The sequence below is a fragment of the Telmatherina bonti genome (assembly GCF_933228915.1).
Source record: "Telmatherina bonti genome assembly, chromosome: 18".
NCBI classification, from domain to species: Eukaryota; Metazoa; Chordata; class Actinopteri; order Atheriniformes; family Telmatherinidae; genus Telmatherina; species Telmatherina bonti.
In genome coordinates this window covers 14,931,179-14,952,283 of record NC_136616.1, presented here as the reverse complement: position 1 = coordinate 14,952,283, position 21,105 = coordinate 14,931,179, and the positions used below count along the sequence as shown (strand labels likewise).

At 37.3% G+C, this 21,105-nt stretch overlaps 1 protein-coding gene across 2 annotated transcripts in view; it reads right to left on the bottom strand.

Annotated features, from left to right (window-relative positions):
* Nucleotides 1–11,230: 11,230 nt before the first annotated feature.
* Nucleotides 11,231–21,105, bottom strand: part of casq1b (calsequestrin 1b) — a 35,616-nt gene continuing 25,741 nt past the window's right edge. For both annotated transcript variants that reach the window (XM_079257930.1, XM_079257931.1), the window contains 10 exons: nucleotides 19,505–19,598; nucleotides 16,716–16,816; nucleotides 16,412–16,523; nucleotides 16,243–16,316; nucleotides 16,006–16,136; nucleotides 14,712–14,757; nucleotides 14,540–14,594; nucleotides 14,362–14,462; nucleotides 14,165–14,239; nucleotides 11,231–12,118 (listed from right to left, as the gene is read on the bottom strand). In XM_079257930.1, the coding sequence (XP_079114056.1) occupies nucleotides 11,756–12,118; nucleotides 14,165–14,239; nucleotides 14,362–14,462; nucleotides 14,540–14,594; nucleotides 14,712–14,757; nucleotides 16,006–16,136; nucleotides 16,243–16,316; nucleotides 16,412–16,523; nucleotides 16,716–16,816; nucleotides 19,505–19,598 (1,152 nt within the window). In that variant the 3' untranslated portion in view covers nucleotides 11,231–11,755. The remainder of the gene's footprint in view (nucleotides 12,119–14,164; nucleotides 14,240–14,361; nucleotides 14,463–14,539; nucleotides 14,595–14,711; nucleotides 14,758–16,005; nucleotides 16,137–16,242; nucleotides 16,317–16,411; nucleotides 16,524–16,715; nucleotides 16,817–19,504; nucleotides 19,599–21,105) is intronic.

Below are 21,105 nucleotides of genomic sequence, written 5' to 3'. Positions count from 1 at the left end.
GAGAGGCTAAAACTGGTGAAATATGATCCCTCATCAGAACCCTCGCTGCAGCATTTTGGATCAGCTGGAGACTTTTCAGGGCACATTTGGGACAACCCATAAATAAGGAATTGCAGTAATCCAGTCTAGAAGTAATAAAGGAATGGACTAATTTTTCTACATCTTTCTGAGACAAGATGCCCCTAATTTTTGCAATATTATGCAAGTGAAAGAAGGCGGTAGAAACCTGCTTTAGATGTGAGCTAAAGGAAAAATCCTGGTCAAGAATAACTCCAATAACTCACAGTGGTACTGGATGCCAGAATAATGCCATCCAGATTAATTACATAACTGGATCATTTTGTTCCAAGTTTTTCAGACCCGAAGATAACAACCTCCATCTTGTCTGAGTTTAAAAGGAGAAAATTCAGAGTCACCCATGTCTTGATGTCTGTAAGACATCTTTCTGAGACAAGATGCCCCTAATTTTTGCAATATTATGCAAGTGAAAGAAGGCAGTAGAAACCTGCTTTAGATGTGAGCTAAAGGAAAAATCTGGTCAAGAATAACTCCAATAACTCACAGTGGTACTGGATGCCAGAATAATGCCATCCAGATTAATTACATAACTGGATCATTTTGTTCCAAGTTTTTCAGACCCGAAGATAACAACCTCCATCTTGCCTGAATTTTCTCCTTTTAAACTCAGAGTCATCCATGTCTTGATGTCTGTAAGCCATCTTTGTAATCTAAGAAACTGATTGTTTTAATCTGGCTTCATGGAAAGGTAAATCTGAGTGTCATCTGCATAGCAATGAAAGTTTATACCATGCTGCCTGATGATATTTCCTAAGGGAAGCATGTAAAATGTGAAAAGTATTGGTCCAAGTACAGAACCCTGAGGAACTCCATGACTTACCCTGGTGTGTGAGGAAGACTCATCATTTACATTTACAAACCAAAATCTATCAGATAAATATAACTGAAACCAGCCTAATGGGACATGTTATTTAATCCCAAGAACATGTTCCAGCCTCTGGAGTAGAATATTGTGATCAATAGTGTTGAATGCAGCACTGAAAAAATGACTATAGACAGTCCTTTATCTGAGGCCATGAGAAGTAACTTTCACTAGTGTTTCTCTGTGCTATGATGAGCTCTAAATCCTGACTAAAATTGTTTCTTCTCAGATAGGCACATAGTTGGGTTGAAACTGTTTTCTCAAGAATTTTATACAAGAAGGGGAGATTAGATATTGGTCTATAAACAGCTAAAATTCCTGGATCCAGCGTAGGTTTTTTAAGCAATGCTTTGATTACAGCTGTCTTAAAATATTGAGGTACATATCCTATTAATAGAGATTAATTGATCAGGTCCAGTACATATGTATTGATTAAGAAACATATTTCCTTGAATAATCTGGTTGGGATGGGGTCTAAAACAGAGGTTGAAAGTTTAGATAGTTAACTCAGAGAGCTGTACAGACATGTGTCAAACATGCAAAAACTGAATTTGATGCAAGCATTTCCTGAAGGACTGGTTGAGGGACCTGTTGGCTGCTGATTCATACTAATGCAAAAGCAAAGGCCTACAAAAACAAGAAATTCCTACACTCAGGCCAACTTCATTGGGAATATCAGCCGGAAGCTGCAAGTGCTGGAGTAAGGGCTGCAGAAATATAATATTTCTCTGAAGGGTTGCATAACCACTTCAAGGGTGTGATCAAAATCCATCCAGAAGTCAAGGAGACTGAGGCTGCACGGTAACGTGGTGGTTGTGTCCTCACAGCAAAAAGGTCGCTGGGGCGAGGTTTGGGCAGTGGCCTTTCTGTTCGGAGTTTGCGTGTTCTCCCCGTGTATTCATGGGTTCTCTCCAGGTACTCCAGTTTCCTCCCACCGTCCAAAGGTATGCATGTTAGGTTAATTGGTTACTCTAAAACTGTCCCTAGGAGTGAGTGTGAGCTGTTGTTTGTGTCTGTGTGGTCCTGCGATGGACTGGCAAGCTGTTCAGGGTGTACCCTGACTTTCACCCAAAGACTGCTGCAATGGGCTCCAGCTTCCCCGTGATCCTTCATCGGATTAAGCGGTTAGGATAATGAATGAAGTCAAGGAGATCCTAGGGTGGAGCGACGGTTGTAATTATCAATGCATGTGTGCCAAATGCATTCTCTGAACTTGAAAGGAAGTATGGAGTACTAACAATACAGAAACACCTTGTTGCACGGCACACACAAGTGGAGTTTGACCAAATTCATAGTACTGTTGAACACAAAATGGTGATGGATATCTTTACTCCAAGAAACTGTCATCATACTCCAGACTGCAAGAATCACGCTATCACAAGAATGATCAGTTCATGAATATGAATGGATCTAACTTCAGTAGCACCAGACCAGGCAAAAAAGCTGGAGATCCAACTGTCCCTGACCTGACCTTCTTCAGTTTAGTAGTGATAGCAAGGTGCATTTCAAACTGTCCTTCTCAGGGAACTCTACGTGGAAATCAGTGCCACAGAGGGTTCAGGTTCTAAATGAGCCAATAGCATGAATATAAATGTTCCCACCTGCTCTCCCAGTCCAGGAAAGAAAGTTCCAAGATTTTATGTCAATGAAGCGTATCATGCAAAAATAAAATGTCATCACTTCTTTGACAGTTTGCCACATTAGTAGGCATCAGTCAAGAACCCAGAAAACAGAAAAAAAAAAAAAGGGAGAAATGAGGAGATTCACACACCACCTCCACATTGCTGAGTTTATTGCTAAAATGCTTTGTTGTTTATCATGTTTAAAGTTTAAAATGACTTAAGTCTCAAAGACATGTTAATAATGTGCCCAGGTCATTTATTCATCATCTAATGTTAAATAATTGAGAGACACTGTTTTAATGTCAGTAGCCATCGACTGTCAAATATAAAAAATATAATATATTCAATTTTGTGTTCAGTTTTTTTGTGTTTTGTGAAAACCAAAAAAACAGCATAGGCCATTATTTTAAGAGGATGTCAATATGTAAATTTGATTTTGTGTTGCTACTAACCCAAGTGGTAAGACTGTCCCCTACTGTAAAACTCTGTTGGTGGTGGGTAACAGTGATTTAATATCAATCAAAATCTTAAGAATATCATGGATATTCTTAATCCAATCGAAGGATTTAGATTTTATTTTAGATTTTATTAGATACATTTTCAAATCAAATAATCTAAAATAAAATCCAATTATTTATAATATAGTGTTTCCTGTTTTAAAAGAAAAAAAGGGAATTTACCTAAAATAATTCATTCTTAATGAAAATTTGTTGTCATGTTGATGATCTGCTACGATAAACTTTTTGTGTCTAGAGAAAACTTATGTCTCTCAGCGATTAACAGTATGGGATTTAAGATGGTAATAGCCTGATTTTATTCAAGCTAGGTTTATGGTGAGCCCAGGACCCACTTTGAACTGGAATTCTCCCTGACAAGGGAAATGGCGAGCCACGCTTGAGCCCAATATACAGAGGAGTAGAAACAAATACATCCACCTTTTCCAGAGGCAAAACTTCTTCACTTCTTCTTGTTCATCTGCTGGTAGGACTGATTCCAAACTTAACCACCTGATCTGGACTTGACACAAAAAACTCACTGAACTTTAAATTGACTATTTGGAGGATCCTGCTTGAAGTTAAAAGACAATCCCTAAACCTGCAGGAACAACCGAACAAACTCAAAAGGGACAAGCACAAGGAATTTCAACCTCCTACAACAAAGACAAATACAGATATTTTAAACAAGTGTTGGAGTTGTCATGTTTTTGTTCTTCTTCTGTTCATACAGTAATATGTTTGACCTGAATTTATTTATTGTACTAACCTGTTCAATGTTATGAAGTTTGATCTTAAGAGCACTATCCGTTACCGTTGAGCTTCAAATACAGTTGTTCATAGTACCTTGTGGCTCCAGTTCTTTTCCATGTGTTGATTTTTATCCATCTTCAACCCCTCCCATTGTACCTAGAAGTTAAACTGGTCCACCATAAACCTCTGCTTACCTTAAAGTGGAACTATTATGTGCATTTCAGGTTAATTTATTTTTATTTCTGAGACCAGAAGGGCTGGGATTGATCGAGTTATTGTCACAAATTGCTTTATTTACTTCAGACCGACCCTCTCCGTAGGCTGTCAGATCAGCCTGTGGGCAAAACGAGTGGATTGAGACTCTTCCGCATTAAACCCCGCCTCCCGCCAGATATAAGTTGTCACTGATTGGTCAGCTGCCACTGCACTACATCTGGAGCGCGCACCACAACTGCTTTCGCCGTCATTGTAACATCTCATAAACAGAAGGATTAGGCTAATATGAACTCAATAAAAAAAAAAACAAAATACAATGTCAACACATAGCATACAGCCCTACATGTTGGAACCTGAATCAGACCCTGAAAACGAAGTGGAAAACAGCAACCCACAGCAACGAATGCAGCAGGATGTCTCTCTTTGGTAAACTCACCAGTCATCGTTGGAAATAACTTTATCCCACGTTTTCCACCCGCCTGATGTATTTGTACATGCCCTTGTTAACCAGTAGAAGGTAACCAATCACTGAACCTTATCCCCCGGGACGTCACAAGGATTTCCAAGTAGAAAAAACTCTCTAAAACAACGCGTTTTTCGATGCCATGGAAACTGAACGGAGAGCGTGCTGGAACTCAAACTCAAACTCAAACATGCATTTAGGTGATAAAAAACAGTGCCGTTCACATGTCTGATGAGGATTCAACACTGTAACTCTGTAGAAAGCTCAGAAAACTCCAAATACCATAATAGCACCCCTTTAAACTGTGTAACCGTGACATAACAGTTTGTTGCTTAAAAGCAGACAATAGTCTTTTTAAATGTTTTATTGGTATATAATTCATCTTGATTAATCACAAACCTTTTTTATGGAGGAAATAAAAATGAAGAAAGCAAGATGGAACAGAGACATATGAATTTATAATCTGATCATGTAATAATGAGAAAAAATCAAGTAGTTCATTTGAACTTTTTCATGATTCCTGCTTCACAAAATGTGTAAAAGCTTTCAGCTTGCGTCACATTTAGGTGTCCATTAAAGAAAAACTTTCCTTTATGTAATGATAATAATGAGGATGTGACACTGAGCAGAGTTTGGCCCCATTTTCACGCTGTTATGTTTGTGGCCTTATGATCCTGATAAGCTGGCTGCCTTTTTACCTCATTTTATTATTATTTCTTAGTCTTTGCAATAATTTTTTATTAGCAAATGAGCACTTCACAACATGTTAATGTCTCTTTGCATCAAATGAGGTTGAAATCACAAATAGTCACAAATAAAGATTCTAGTAAGACAAAATCCATTCAGCCTCCCTTACAGTGTGTTCAGAAGAACACCACTGAAGGTGGTGATTTCATTGTTCCCCCACACATGTGTGTTTCTACCCAACTGCACGTACACTTGGTCCCCTTGCTGAAGCTGCAGGAAAGCTGCGTTGCCTCCATTATCAGCCCCGTCACTGTTAGTCTGGTGGTCGTAGGCTGTCACAACAGCCTGGTTGTTCTTCATGATGGCCAGAGACACAAGACGATCTCCTCCAGCATGATAAAAGAAGGTGAAGTAGTAAATGCCCGGGGCAGGTGCTACAAAGATACCTGTAAACACAATATTTTAGTATTTGAGAACCTTATATTGAATGCTTTCACAGATTTGATTTGTATTTTACTAATGAAAAAAACATGAAAATTAATATTCAGAGGTGATTTTACTTTACCTTCAACTGTTAAATGAAAAAAATTTCTCTTTGAAAAATCTTTTAAAGAAGTTTTTGACAGATTTATAACAGAAAATGCAAATCCTCCTCAATTTATGATGATCAATTATATTTTTGTGATAATTTCCTGCTTCAATTATTTGACATCTACAGATAAACAGGTCAAAACTTGAGGATTTATCCTTTTCTTTTCGCTTTATAAAACTTCTTTTGGAAATCTTTACAAGACTGTACAAGGATTTCTCCACTACAGAATGCAATGAGCCACTGCGGACAGTGAGAATAAGAAATGATGTGCAATAGCTTAAATGTAACTAGCTGGCTTTCCACACAATAAGTTGACTTTTTAGATCTGATTTTATTTTGATTGTTTTAATTTGATTGCTTTTATATTTTTATCTGATTTGTTTAGATGTCTGATATTTTTTAAGTTGTCCTATTGTATGTTATTTATTCTGTTTCTTTTTAACCCCCCACAATGTGGCACTTTGGTCAACATTGTTGTTTTTTTTTTTAAAGTGCCTTATAAATAAAGTTGTATTGTATTGTATTGTATAACTGACAAAATGTATTCACTGCTGATATAAAATTCACTTTTTATTACTACTTTTATAATGTTAAGTATAATGTAATATAATGTAATATTATAATGCAAGTAAGATAATTTGAAGAAATCAGCAAAATTTCATAAAATTTAATTATAACTAGTACTAATTGCTTTAAAAGTTGTATCCTTCCAAATTACCAACTGTTCACCCACGATTAAGTGATTTGGTTGTTTACTGATGAGACAAATGGAGACACTTGCATGTAACACATCAGCTTCTGTTAGGAGCTCCAGTTGACTGCACACTCTTACACAGCACTTGTACATTTGCTCATAGAATTTGAACATGAATTATATGTATGTCATCAGTCCAAATTGTTTTTATTTTTTTGTTTAACATCACAGAGCTCTTGCATTTTTTTTTTTCATTTAGAGTCGAAAACAGAAAATTTGAAAAAAAAGAAAAACTATTTTCCTGTTTTATTACCTGAATTCAAAGACAAAAACACAAGGAAAATGTAATTAAATGGCCTGGTTTTTTTTTTTTGGTTTTTTATATTGGCAATTCTTTTTATCCTTTATTCATTTGGAAGTGAAAGATAAAGAAAGGTGAACATGGTCGGAAAATTTGAGCAAATAATAAAGCTTTGAATAAATAATCATTAAATAAATGAATAATAATGAATAATATAAACATAATCAAAGTTTCAAATAAGTCCAAATCAGACAATTTACAAGATTTACAAGTTCATTACGCTGCAAGTGAGAAAGTTGTTGATTTCATCATGTGGGTGCCATGACGACCGGCTCAAAAATGCAGAAGCCACAGGTTTGAAATGCTAGTTGTGCCAAACAGACAAAAAAGATCTCACAAACTTTACACAACATCTGTCATGTTTTCACATGTTGATTGAGGGGAGACGTAGCTGAAGAGTTTGATGTATAACATGTGCATTCTATGTAAAAGTTCTGTCATTACAAAAAGGAAATTCAGATACTAACAATTTCCGATATTACATGCTATTCTCAATTGGCAGATATAGGCCGATGATATCGGATCTTACAATATACATACTTATATTATATCTACGAATTTTTTTCAAATTTTATGAAGTGCATTAAGATTTTTAAAGTCATTTTTTAAGTTACCATTTTGTAAATGTTTTTATCATTTGGATTTCATCATCTGAATATTGCTTTTCCATTTCCTCATAATTTTGTTATTCTTCTTTTAATTGATCAGTAGATGTTTTTTTTAGTCTGATAACTTTTATTAACATAAAGTTCTACTTACCCGTTGATGGGTTGTAAGCATTGCCCACATTTGTTATCACATTTCTGTAGATCACCGTTGTTTCTGTGTCGAAGGGTCCGATGTGTCCATTCCCACCTGTTGCAGCACTAAATGCTACCTTGGTTGTTCCTAAAAATAAAACCAACATTTGACCACATTAATATATAATTCCTATGATCTAGAAATTTATCACTAAAATATTTAGAACTTTCATTTAAAAAAAAGTTACTTCAACCTTTGCCTTTCAGTTCAGTAATCTGGTTTTCAGCCTCCTTCAGTCTGGTTTCCATTGCCCTTTGGTTTTCTTTAATGGCACCAAACTCTTGTAGGAGCTTACACATGTCAGGACAACATGACTGTGTTTCAGCAGCGACTTCTGTCTGATCAGCATTGTTCTGGGCCAAAGTCAAGCCACAGAACAGCAGCACAGATGATAAAATGGTCAAATTCATCTTGAGTCCGTGTTGCTGTGTCTTCTAAACTCTGATGCTTTTCAAGGCTTTTATTCTGCTTCTATGTTTTCTGTAAATATTTAACATCCAAACAGTATAAATGTTCTGTTTACCTTTTCTGTTGCTGGAAAGAGACTTTTTAGAAAGACCAGAGAGCAGGGCGTTACATTATTCCAATATACTGGAAATAAAAACATGCATCAGCTCCTCTGTACAGGAGAGAGAAATGGGCGGACTCTGGCGATGTTTTTTAGATGATAAAAACCTGTTTTTGTTACATTTTTTATGTGTGGAATAAACTCCAGCTCAGAGTCAAGAAGAACACCCAAATTTCTCACACACTGGGAGGGATTAAAAATCTTATAATTTTGATAAAAAGGATCTCTCTCTTGCCTTCAGGACCGATAATTAAAACTTCAGTTTTGTCCTGGTTGAGCTGCAAAAAGGTCTCTGCCATCCACGACTTTATATCTGAAGTACAGTTTAAAAGAACATTAATTTTCTCCAAGTCATCAGGGGACACGGTTTAAGATCCACCTTTTTAGCTTAGCGTTTAACTGAATTTTATTTTGTTATTTACTTAACTTAATTTACTTCATTTATAATTTTTCTTTTTTTTTTTTTGGATTATTTCATTAGATTTCTTATTTTTTAGTACATTATTGTGAAGTCCTTTATATATATATATATATATATATATATATATATATATATATATATATATATATATATATATATATATATATATATATATATATATATATTGTACTTTATAAATAATGTACTTTAAAGCTTAATTAGCTTGATTAACTTGTGTTGTTTTTCACTTTGATTGAAGCTGCTGTACATAGTAGCAGAGAAAAAGTTTCTTTTTGGTTTTATGGAAGTTTTTGGTCTCATTCACTCCTTAAAATGTTCCCTTAAACTTTGTCCGTCAAAATTTAAGTGCATTATTTTTTTTTCATCTACAGGTGGGAAGAAGATGAAGCTTCTATTGCAGTGGCTCTTATGGGGTCTGAGAGGAGTCACACGAGGCTTTGCATTCAAAATCACTGATTAAAAATTCAGACTACATCCACACACTGACGAGCTGAAGTATATCTGAAGTTTTGTTTTAAATTATCTGGTTTATTCTTTAGTTGAAACTGGGTTTTTGGGAGCCTGAAATACCAATTTTTGCAGATCCGTAAATAAATGAGGAACATCCAAACCTGATCTGTTTTAAAGAAATGTATCCTTAGTGAGATAAATAAGTGAATAAAAATGACTTCTATCTTGTGCATCCAGTCATTTCTGTCCATGTACAGGGGTGTAGAACGCTCATTCAGCTCATGTTGCTACAGTAGTGGAGAATTTCACCTCTATACTGGCAACCTTGATTTTTTTTTCTGCTGCATTTAATTAATAAAGTATGTCTGAGAAACACCACAGAGCCGATCATTTGTCCCCGTTTATATAAAAAAAGTACTGTTTTTAATTTAACTTCGGCTTTATCGAAGGACAGAACTCGGCCAGAATACAGCTTTCATGGTGAGAATACAAAAAGCACAAAACCAAACATGGTTTCAGCTCAGGGTGGGGCAGGAGGTCCACGGCTTTCTGGTGTTTGCATGAGGGGGTCCTCAAGGAAAATAGGTGGGGAACCAACCTTCAATCGGATCACAGTTAAAAATGAGGTCTTCATTGTGCACCATTTTCTGTCGTGCATTCGCCATGCTGGGAAAGATGCAACCTTGATGGAATAATAAATTCATTATCACTGTCCTGGATCGGGACACAGCTGTATTTACATGATCATTCATCACAACTCACTCCTCATGTTTAGTACACACACACACAGACCCACAAACCCTCATGCTCTGGCACACAGACAAAACACACACCCGCAGACACACACCCACATATACTTGTTGCTGTTGCGTTTGTATTCGTGGTTTTTATCATTCTTCTTCCTACAGGTGCTCCAGATGATGTCTGTTGTGTTTTCTCTCCCATTTTTGCTTCTGTCTTTTGGTTTCACCTTTCCCTCTGCTGTCTCTTCTGTCAAGCAGGTATAAGCAGAAATTTATATCTATAAATAATGTAATAACAAAGAATAACGTTTAAGAATCAAGAGAAGCCCTAAATCCAAAAGACTCCTCTTGGCAGAGTAAAGTCGTTCAGCACAATCCCGCAGTCAGACCATCCGTCTGCTGTAACGACGCTGAGTGGGATCAATTTAAAAATAAGAGTTAACTGCTTTTGGAGGTAAACTTGAGGAGTTGTTGCGTGTGTGAGCAACTTTTCCCCAAAGTTAATGTTTAATTTATTAATAATGAGGCAGCAAATTATATTTTCACTGAAGAAAAATATTTACTCCAGCTAATTTACCCTTTTCTACACTGTTACCTTTTTCTGTTTGCATGAATTATATCATGGTAAGTTGCACTGATAAACAGGTCTCCCTTTTAGTTACAAGCTAAAGTCTGCAGTTGTATTTGTGTTTATAGCTCCTAGTGTAGGTAGTATCGACAATGTTCTCACTAACAACACTGAGTTTTTATGGACGAATATCGTGGCATCAGTATTTGCTGTATTGTTAAAGTTTTAAAGGAAAATGAGTCATTTGTTGGGCGAAATCATCTTTTTGAAAACATGTTTGCTGCAAACAAAATTAGCAATTTCATCTTGAAGCTCTAAACTGCATTTGTTCAATGAAACAAATGACTTTACCTTGTAGCATAAATCCAATAAAACACCATTTATATCTGTACAAAATATGACTTATCGGTGTATGACTGTCAACAAATATGAAGATGAAAATTCTCCACCATCTTTTTACATGACTTAATGGTACTTCTGCCCTTTTTTAAAAGTGAATTTACCAACAAGACCTCTAGTTAGGCACGTTAAACATGTAGAAAAATAACAGTAAATCTAAAACAAGTGGACGTCATGTAAGAAGTTACATGTAAACAGAACAGTGGAAAGCCTGAAACTATAAAGTTTCCACATGTTTCTCTTATCATTACTGGTAAAACTGCATGTAGAGCAGAATGTGAGGAAAAGCTACACAGTTACCAGCTAAATCACTGTAAACTTAAACAAATTTACCATAAAGCTGAAGTAAGCGTTCCAGATCAAACACACACACATACACAGACACACATATAAACAAAAATAAGTACAAAAAGCATTGATTTAATAACGTGTCATGATTATTTTTTAAATATGAGAGCAGGAATAATGTTGTAACTTTTATTACCCAGAACATCACTTAACCAAGACTGCATTGATCTTAAGACTGTCCAGTGAGCTTTGGTTTATTTTCTTTAAAAATGATTCAAGACGGTGTTAGAAAAGGCCACTGAAACAGAGGAACAGTGAATTAAGAAAAGCAGAGAAGGACTGAAGTCCATCTGTGACAATGAGCTGAAATGTTTGGGAATTTTGCCTTTTTGTTTTTCATTCAGTATCAGACATCAGAGATGAGCAAAGGACATTAAAAAAACAATATATTTTTATCATTTTAGGCTGATAAGCTCATGATCAGGGGGAAAAGGTCGCTGATTTACTGAAAAACTCCTTCGCTAACGAACAGCGTTTCCCATGAAAAGTGTTTGTCCATCCTGCATAAGGAAACACGAACCAGAGACGGTTCTGTTCACTGCAGGTGTTTGAAGTAAAGAGTTCCATTTTGACTTTTCTCATTAGTGCTGACATGTAGAGAAGGATGGTAATAATTATTCATCGTCATCGTCATCATCATCGTCATCATCATCATCATCGTCGTCATCATCGTCATCATCGTCATCATCGTCATCATCGTCGTCGTCATCGTCATCATCGTCGTCGTCATCATCGTCATCATCGTCGTCGTCATCATCGTCGTCGTCATCATCGTCATCGTCGTCATCATCGTCATCATCGTCATCATCATCATCATCGTCATCGTCGTCATCGTCGTCATCATCGTCGTCGTCATCGTCATCGTCATCATCATCTGGGTCAATCTTTCCCGACAGAACATCCTCGATCCACTGCTCCAGCTCATCGGCTGTGGGCATGTCGTCCTGGTCATCCATCTCCATCCACACGCTGTCAGCCTGACAAACACGAGCCCCGAACACAGAAAGAAACATGTCTAAAACATCTGCACTCATCGACACGAAGTTGCTTAAGGGGAAAAAAAAAAAACCTGAATCTGAAACACATCAGATTCTTCTCTAAATACAACTAGCTGTCTTTTCTCATCAGTATGTTTGCACTTCTTCTCAATGGAAAAGCAGAAACAGTGTAATTATGTTGGAATTATTATCCCATTTAAAAGAAAAAAAAAATTTCAGATCGTTTCTTTAAATACACAGTTGCACTCATGTATCTTATTTAAATCAGTGGTGCTTGAGATGCTTTTACAAATGTACAGTGCACTCCTGGTTGATGGGGAAGCTTACTACCTGAAAACAAAGTTAAGAAGATCGCAGAATATATGTGCACATGTCTGCGTATAAAAGGGTCTAAATCACAAAGCTTAACATCAAATCAATGGTCACTATGAATAAGTTAATTTGTTTATCAAAGTTTACAAAAAGGTTGGTCCTCGATGGTGGAACGATCTACCAAACTGTCCTTGTCTACTTTTAAGAGCAAGCTAAAGACTCAGCTGTTCTGCTGTTAGCTTAACTCTTGTTAAGTTACATACAAAAAACTCTTGTTAAGCTAATGTTAGCTTAACTCTTGTTAAGCTAACGTTCTTTGCAACTTTCAACACTGAATAAGTTGCACCCAAAACAATCTTGTGGGATTAATTGTGGCTCGTATTTTAACAAAGGGAGTATTGAAGGGAGGGAAGGGAACAAAAACTTTAATAAAAAAAATAAATAATTAAGATTTTGCTCTGGCTACAAGTCGCACTTATGATGTCCTCTACTGTTTGATTTCTTGCTTGTGGTGTTCTCACTCTCAGATGTAAGTCGCTTTGGATAAAAGCATCTGCTAAATGACTAGAATAGATAAGAATTTAAGTTGTATCTGAACAATCATCTACCACTGAATGGTAAAACTTATGGATAGTAGTGGTGGGTGTCTTCTCCTGTGCTATGGGTGATCTGAAAATGGCTGTGTACTACTTTAACTACTTTATGCATGAACTGAATTATAAATATAAATGGAAAGGCGTTTTATAATTCAGGCATCAAGGTTGTAGGAAGTTTTTTTTTTGGCAATTGGTGTTTGCTTGGAAGAGCAACATCATGTCACTGCAAACAAACTTGATTGTCCGTAACAATGTACATTTAGTCTTACCCCGACTATGTATTCATGATAGCAATATATGAAAGTAAGTAATGGAAGGAGAAGAAAAGTTAATGGGCTGAAGAGTCTTATACATAACTACATGACCAACTTTAAAGGGACATTGTATAAAATTTTCAGTTGTTTACTGTCCAAAATCAATTTCTGCATTTATAAATGTGTTATCATTGATGATTTATGACCTCGATTAGTAATCTGACACATTTCCATTAGCAAAGAACTTTGGATTGGCTTACATGTACAATGGGCAGGTAGTAATTCGGTAGATTATTTTTATGTATTTAAAAAATAAATTTTAAACAAAAAAATTGATTTTAAAATTGTGAAGCAAAAAATCCCAATATTCGATCTTTCGATTCGATTTTCCCACCCCTATTTAAAAGACAAAAAACTGGAACACCCAAAAAAGGTAGGGTCAACATTAAACTAGCATTCACTTGGTGAAAGGAGCTTAAAAGGAGGAAAGACTTGAAAAGGGAAAAACTTGTAGCTCTATCCTCGACTTGAAGGTCAACAGTTGGCCTAAAGCCAACTTTTTCTGTTTGGTTTTGTTAGAGTGTTGCTCATTAGCACTGGGCAGCATAACAGCAGAAAATATACCAGCCTCGTTGGTACAGAAGTGGATGTTTACACGGTTAGAGTTGCTTTCAAAGTCGCTGTAAATGCCGGCTTTTTGTCAAGTTAAATGCAGCTTGAGGTTGAGGCGTTAAAATGCATAATTGGTTGAGTAATTCTTACACAATGTCCCTTTAAAGGATCTGAAAACGCACAACACCGTTGCAAACAATTTAAACAGCTTTTGCTTGTTTTATGTGGATGTAATAGAAATGTTTGCTTACATCCTCGACATCAACGACACCAATCTGTGGGGAGGACAGGTCAATACCGAAGGTTCTCTCCCAGTATGGAACCAGCTGGAAGTGAGAAGCAGACAGGGGAAAGAGCATGATAAGTTCAAGAATGATAACTGGGAAAGCATTAAAGAAGAAGAAACATCAAACAAGAAGAGGATGAAAACAGGAGAAAATGTTCAAACCAGGGGGAAATTGTCAGGGTCGATCCAGATGATGCTGAGGTTGGGGTTATCAGTGTTCTCACGAGCCACTTCCTTCAGGATTTCCAGGAATTCAAAACCATCTAAGGAATTATTAACAAGTCAGATGTTAATGGTGGAAGAATTATATGAAAACTAATGTATAAAGCTTTCAATGTACCTGGGTCATCCTCTTCAGCAAAGGCAACAATGTGCTCTCCATCAATGTCATCCTCCTGTGTGCACAAAAATAGACCTTTTGTACACTCCACATAAAACCGGTTGGAGTTATTAAAACTGTACGGTTTAGCAGATCACAATTTATGTTTGACAGAAACTTTAGTTTTTCTTACCCAGATTTCATACATGCTGTGGGGCTGAAGCTTCCTTAAAGTGGGTCTGAAACATTATAGAATGTAATTATTCGACCAATTTTTAGACATAGAAACAAGAGTGTGAAGAAATTATGCTGGATCATGTTAGTATATATATATATATATATATATATATATATATATATATATATATATATATATATATATATATATATATATATATATATATATATATATACATATATATATATATATGTATATATAATTTTTTTATTTATTTTTTTCTAAATGTATATAAAGGGCCAAGAGTGGGCAGTGCCCAGGAAGGTTTCCACCAACCACACAGATCTTTGCTTTTTAGTGCCAGTTTTTGGTTTTGTTTGTTTGATTTGATCTTTTCGGTTTGGGGAGCATCCCGGATCCTTCAGCTCATTGCGTGGCTGGTTTGTGAATGCTCCTCTCTTTTGTTTATTTGGACTGGGGCTCCTTTATCCTTTTGTCTCTTCGTTTTATTTAATAAGCTTATTTCCAAACATTGCTGTTTGGTGGTGAGCTGAGACTTAAAACTATATAAAACATGGCACACTTTTTTTTTGGTTTAAATATGTTTTTGTTTATATATCATTAGCATTATATGTCTGAATTTACAATGTAAGGAATGCTATTACTTATTGCTGATGAATCGCTCAAGCGAGAGCTGGAGATCACAACCAGATGAAGCAAACAGGACCACATCATCTGCAAAAGGCAGGGAACCAGTCCTGAGGCCACCAAACCGGATCCCCTCAACACCTTGGCTGTGCCTAGAAATTCTGTCCAAATAAGTTATGAACAGAATCGGTGATAAAGGGCAGCCTTGGTGGAGTCCAACCCTCACTGGAAACGAATCCGACTTACTACCGGCAATGCGGTAGTTAGTCGGATTCTGGACTTTTTTCCGTTTCTGGACTTTTTTGCATGTCTTTGGTTCTTGTTTCCTGTTTTATTTTAAAGTTGTGATTTCTGTCCAGCCTTCCTGTTCGTGAAGTTCTCCTGGACATTTTAGCTCATATATTCCACCTGTGTCTCATTGTTTCCCCTGTATTGATACCCCTTGGTTTCTTTTCTCAATTGCTGTTTCATTGTTTTCGTTTGTCTCTATTCGCCTGTGATTTCTCCATCCTTTCTTCTGTTCAGTTAAGTTTTTGGATTAAATTGTGTCCCTGCAATAGTCTGTTTCCTGCCTCTCTGTTCTGCTACTGGGTCAACACACTTCTACGAACCGGGACAGTAGATATACTTGATTGATTAGGTCAGTGTCCGACAGACTCACCTGTCGTGCTCTTCGATGAAGTCAACAATCTCCGACTCAATGTAGGGCTTTCCAGGGATGGTGACAGGTTCGTCCATGAATGGTTCATAGAAATCCACTTCATTCATCTTCAGTTTCAGCTTCTTGGCAATCTGAAAAGCAGAAATGAGAGCAAACACATGGTAAATGTATGCCACAAAAATATTACTTTAATACTTTCAGTTTTCACATTTTAAAATTCTTTTTATATCCAACAACCTTGGCGTCAAACGTGGCAAAGAATTTGACAAAAGGATGAAACTCCTCGGCAGCATCGTCATACTCCATGAAATCTGGGTTGGAAACATACAGAAGATGAAAACTTTTAGGTTCGTACGGATGTTTTAAGTTAGAGGGAGAGTTGTGTTTGCAGCTCAGTCAATCCTACGAGATGTTTTCTCGCTCTTAAAGTAGCCGACCAGCCTGATGACATCATCCATGTTGTAGAAACCCTTCAGCTCACGTTCGTTGTCAATGATCTCCACGGGGTCTTCAATCACCTGAAAGGGCGAGTGAGACAGACACACTCACCAAGATCTCACTGTAATTCTTCAAAATAACATCCAACACATATCCCATCTAGTTGCAGTTTTGCTAAAACAAAACACCAAAAGTACAGGAGAGAAATAACCAGCATTTCTCGAACTTTAGCGGGATTAATGTTGACATGATCTTTGTCATACATTACTTACATCATAGAGGAACTCAACAATTGTATCTGCAGCCAGCTCTCCATCATACTCAATAATCTCATCATCTGCAAAGATGTAGATGCTGTCCACTTCATCCAGACCTGAGGAGAGAAAGTGAATTATGTCCAAGTTGCGTTGTCTTCTTTATTCATATATCATTCAGAAAACCTACATATTTTTATGTGATTTTACTCATTTATTTCTTTATTTTTGTTTATTTCAACAGTATGGCAGATGGACACAGTGTGGCATGCTGACAGTTTTATCAAACAGGCACCAAGGAGAGTTTTCTCAGATTTAGGAGGTTTGTCAAGTAGAAAATTGCTGTCAAAGTCGCCAAACAGTTTCTGGAAGAATCATTTTTACACTAAATAAATCAAATTTATTAGTATGTGAAACATAATTACAACTAAAGAGAAAAAAACATGTAAAACCCTCAACAGAAGGCCGCAAACCCTGCAGTGGTTCTTCCTACCGTCTAAACCAGGGGTGCCTGAGTTCACCGAAATTCACCATCCTGCAAATTTTAGATGCAACCATTTTCCAACACACCAGAATCAAATATGATTCACCCTATTCCGGCTGAGGACCATGGCCTAAGATTTGGAGGTGCTGATTCCCATCCCAGCCGCTTCACACTCGGCAGCGAATCGCTCAAGTGAGAGTTGGAGATCAAGACCAGATGAAGCCAACAGGACCACGTCATCTGCAAAAAGCAGGGACCCAATCCTGAGGCCACCAAACCGGATCCCCTCAACACCTCGGCTGCGCCTAGAAATTCTGTCCATATAAGTTATGAACAAAATCGGTGATAAATGGCATCCTTGGCGGAGTCCAACCCTCACCGGAAATTAATCCGACTTACTACCGGCAATGCGAACCAAGCTCTGACACCTGTCGTACAGGGACCGCTCGCACAAGGGGGTCCGGTACCCCATACTCCTGGAGTACCCCCCACAGGAGCCTCCGGGGGACACGGTCGAACGCCTTCTCCAAGTCCACAAAGCACATGTAGACTGGTTGGGCAAACTCCCATGCCCCCTCCAGGACCCCAAAGAGGGTATAGAGCTGGTCCACTGTTCCGCGACCAGGACGAAAACCGCACTGCTCCTCCTCAATCCGAGATTCGACTATCCGGCAGACCCTCCTCTCCAGGACCCACCCCTACTTAAAAGACAAAAAACTGGAACACCCAAAAAAGGTAGGATCAACATTAAACTAGCATTCACTTGGTGAAAGGAGCTTAAAAGGAGGAAAGACTTGAAAAGAGATGCTGAACTTGTAGCTCTATCCTCGACTTGAAGGTCAACAGTTGGCCTAAAGCCAACTTTTTCTGTTTGGTTTTGTTAGAGTGTTGCTCATTAGCACTGGGCAGCATAACAGCAGAAAATATACCAGCCTCGTTGGTACAGAAGTGGATGTTTACACGGTTAGAGTTGCTTTCAAAGTCGCTGTAAATGCCGGCTTTTTGTCAAGTTAAATGCAGCTTGAGGTTGAGGCGCTAGAATGCATAATTGGTTGAGTAATTCTTACACAATGTCCCTTTGAAGGATCTGAAAACGCACAACACAGTTGCAAACAATTTAAACAGCTTTTGCTTGTTTTATGTGGATGTAATAGAAACATTTGCTTACATCCTTGACATCAACGACACCAATCTGTGGGGAGGAGATCCTGCAAATTTTAGATGCTACATTTTTCAACACACCAGAATCAAATAGCTGAAATCCCTCTTCTGTATGCCATCCCGCTCTGCAGGGGCCTGGTAAATGTATCTGTACGAAAAGTGCTACGTAAATAAAGTTTGATTTGATTTGGGAATGAGACATTTATTTGATTCAGACGTGTTGGACAACGGTTGCAGGATGGTAGATCTGGAGGACCGGACTCATGCACCCCTGGTGTAAACTTATTTACTTAGGTTTATATTTTGACCCAGACTGTTGCATGTAAAGATGGTAAAAATGCTTAAAATCAGGTTTGGTCAATGTTAATACATGATCTAATATGTTACATAATATTAAAAGGGCTGAAAATAGTGTTTCGTCTAATTTGTTTCCACTGGGAAACAAACTGGGAAACCTCGATTCCTGGCGTCCATTTGGATTTCTTTTTTTTTTTTATTTAACACTGTTCAGAAAAAGTCTGAGTAATATGACAAATATGCCTTTTAGCATTGCTGGGGTTCTGAGACTAAAGAGCAGAAATTATGTGACAATAAGTAAATATTCAGATGGATTTTTGAAGTAAAACAAAGTAGTCTTCTATGTCACATTTTTTTAAACAGTGTTTCTCTGCTTATTTTTTCCTGTTTATTTTTTAAAAAAAAAAAAAAAAAAAAAAAAAGGGACAAAATCTGGAGTATACCCACTTCTTGAGCGACCGCTACACCACTGCCTGCATCCACTTGTCATTGGGTTTGTATGGCTAATAGAAAGCTGCCATATCTTCTGTGAACACTATTCTGTGAACACTAGAGGGCAGAGTTGGTCCAGATATTGCTATGCTGACCTTTTTTGGCAGATTTTTATATTCCTGTAGAAATAAATTCATCTTTATCATAAATCTTTTTTTTATATAATTCTCATGTGGCGGTGGATTAAATTGGACAAAACAATTTTAATTAAGATAAATGACCTTTCCATACATGAGCTTAGTTTGTTTCACAACCACAGGACTGACTGAAATGAACAGTTTTGTTAATACAAGAGGAAAAAAACCTTGAAAAACCTAAGCGTCTATATTAAATTAGAATAATTTTTTGCCAGCAGTGTCTCTGTTAGGCTCACCTAGCTTCTTGGCAACAGTAGAGCCTTTCTTTTCATCCACCAGTCCAAACCCAATGTCCTCATCATCGAGTTCATCCAGAACTTGGGCTGCAAGCTAGACGGAGCGACAGGGACACAAAGAGGTGGTAGAGGTGGAGCGAAAGGCAGATAAAATAAAAGTTGCATTTAAATCCGTGATTGCTGATTTTTTATAACTGGCTGATATTTATGATGATGGACATTTCAAAATCCCAGAAAAGCATTAAAACATACTTTCAGTTTCATTTACTTGTGTAAACCTTTGGCATTTCTTTTCAGTTTCAGGGCCTTAAAGGCACCAGCGCTGTGGTGCTGCCTTGCACTTTCTAAATCTGAGTGAAACCAAAGCCAACAATTGACAGGCCTCATAGCAGATATGGGAGGAGGGCAGACAGCAGGGCTTCCAGATGAACAAGAGGGGCAGAACTTGAACCAGCTATGTCGAAGGGAAGAGACGCTGCAACAGGTGTGGTGGAAAAGGAGAGGAGTTCACACTCTGCAAAAGTAAAGATGCAGCACACATGCACATACGTACTAACACATGTTCACTGGAAGCATACAGGCCTAAAGCAAACCCCCTTCCCTCCACACAGCGCGTTAACCTGTTGCACAGTTGCATAAAGCTTTCCGTTTGTTCTCACTTCTTATAACTTTTGCACATAATTCAGTATCAGATCTGTCGGAGCTAAAAATCTGACTGCTGCTTGAAATGTGAGGTTACGCCTGAAGTGAGTCAGAAGCGTTGTAGCAGGTTGCAAAGCAGCTCTGCGAAATGGATTCATACTGTAAGCAACCAAATGCCCCATAGCACCAGCACAAATAGCCAGACTCTGTTTATAGTGCTTCAGTGTGTCATACGTTGCTCTTTGCAGACAGTGATTAATGCCATCCATTCCTTTGATCTCTGGGATTACAGAGCTGAGTCTGTACACTGACCAGGTTAGATTAGATGATAGCTGCTGATGGGAATGGACTCGTTTTAGGTGGAATGTTAAATTCTCCCAAATCATGAAAAAAGAAAAGAAAAAAAACTTGTTCTCTTGTCTGTTTTATGCTTCAGTTTTAGTTTTACCTTCTGAGGTCACCTGCAAGGATTTCAGAGGGTTGTTTTCATCTTGAAAGAAATTATAAAAGGCAATATATTATTTTTAGTATTTATGAAACAAATAAAAAAAATCGTGTCTAAATCAGTAACACATTTTTACAACTATGTGTCAGTTTCAGCCTGTTGGATTTTATTATTATTTATTCCGTTTTTGAGAAAATATATAAAATAACAGTTCATTTAGTTGATTTATACCTCTAAACTTTGTGTGAAGGTGTGGAGTTTTTATTTTTAACATTTGTTTTGTTTTTTTTCTGTTGTCTTTTCTTACGCACGTTAGTTCCCTCCTTATATCTATGTTAAGGTTTGTGTGAAAGTTGCAACATGGGAATGCATTTTTTTTTACAATTATGTGCTGCGAACATATAAATAAGAGTTGAAAATAATGTATATCTGTGAGATAAGGTTGCAAAAAACTGTCACCATGTTCACTCTTCTCTGAAACTGACCTCCTGACTCTGCATTGCTCTCTATTGCA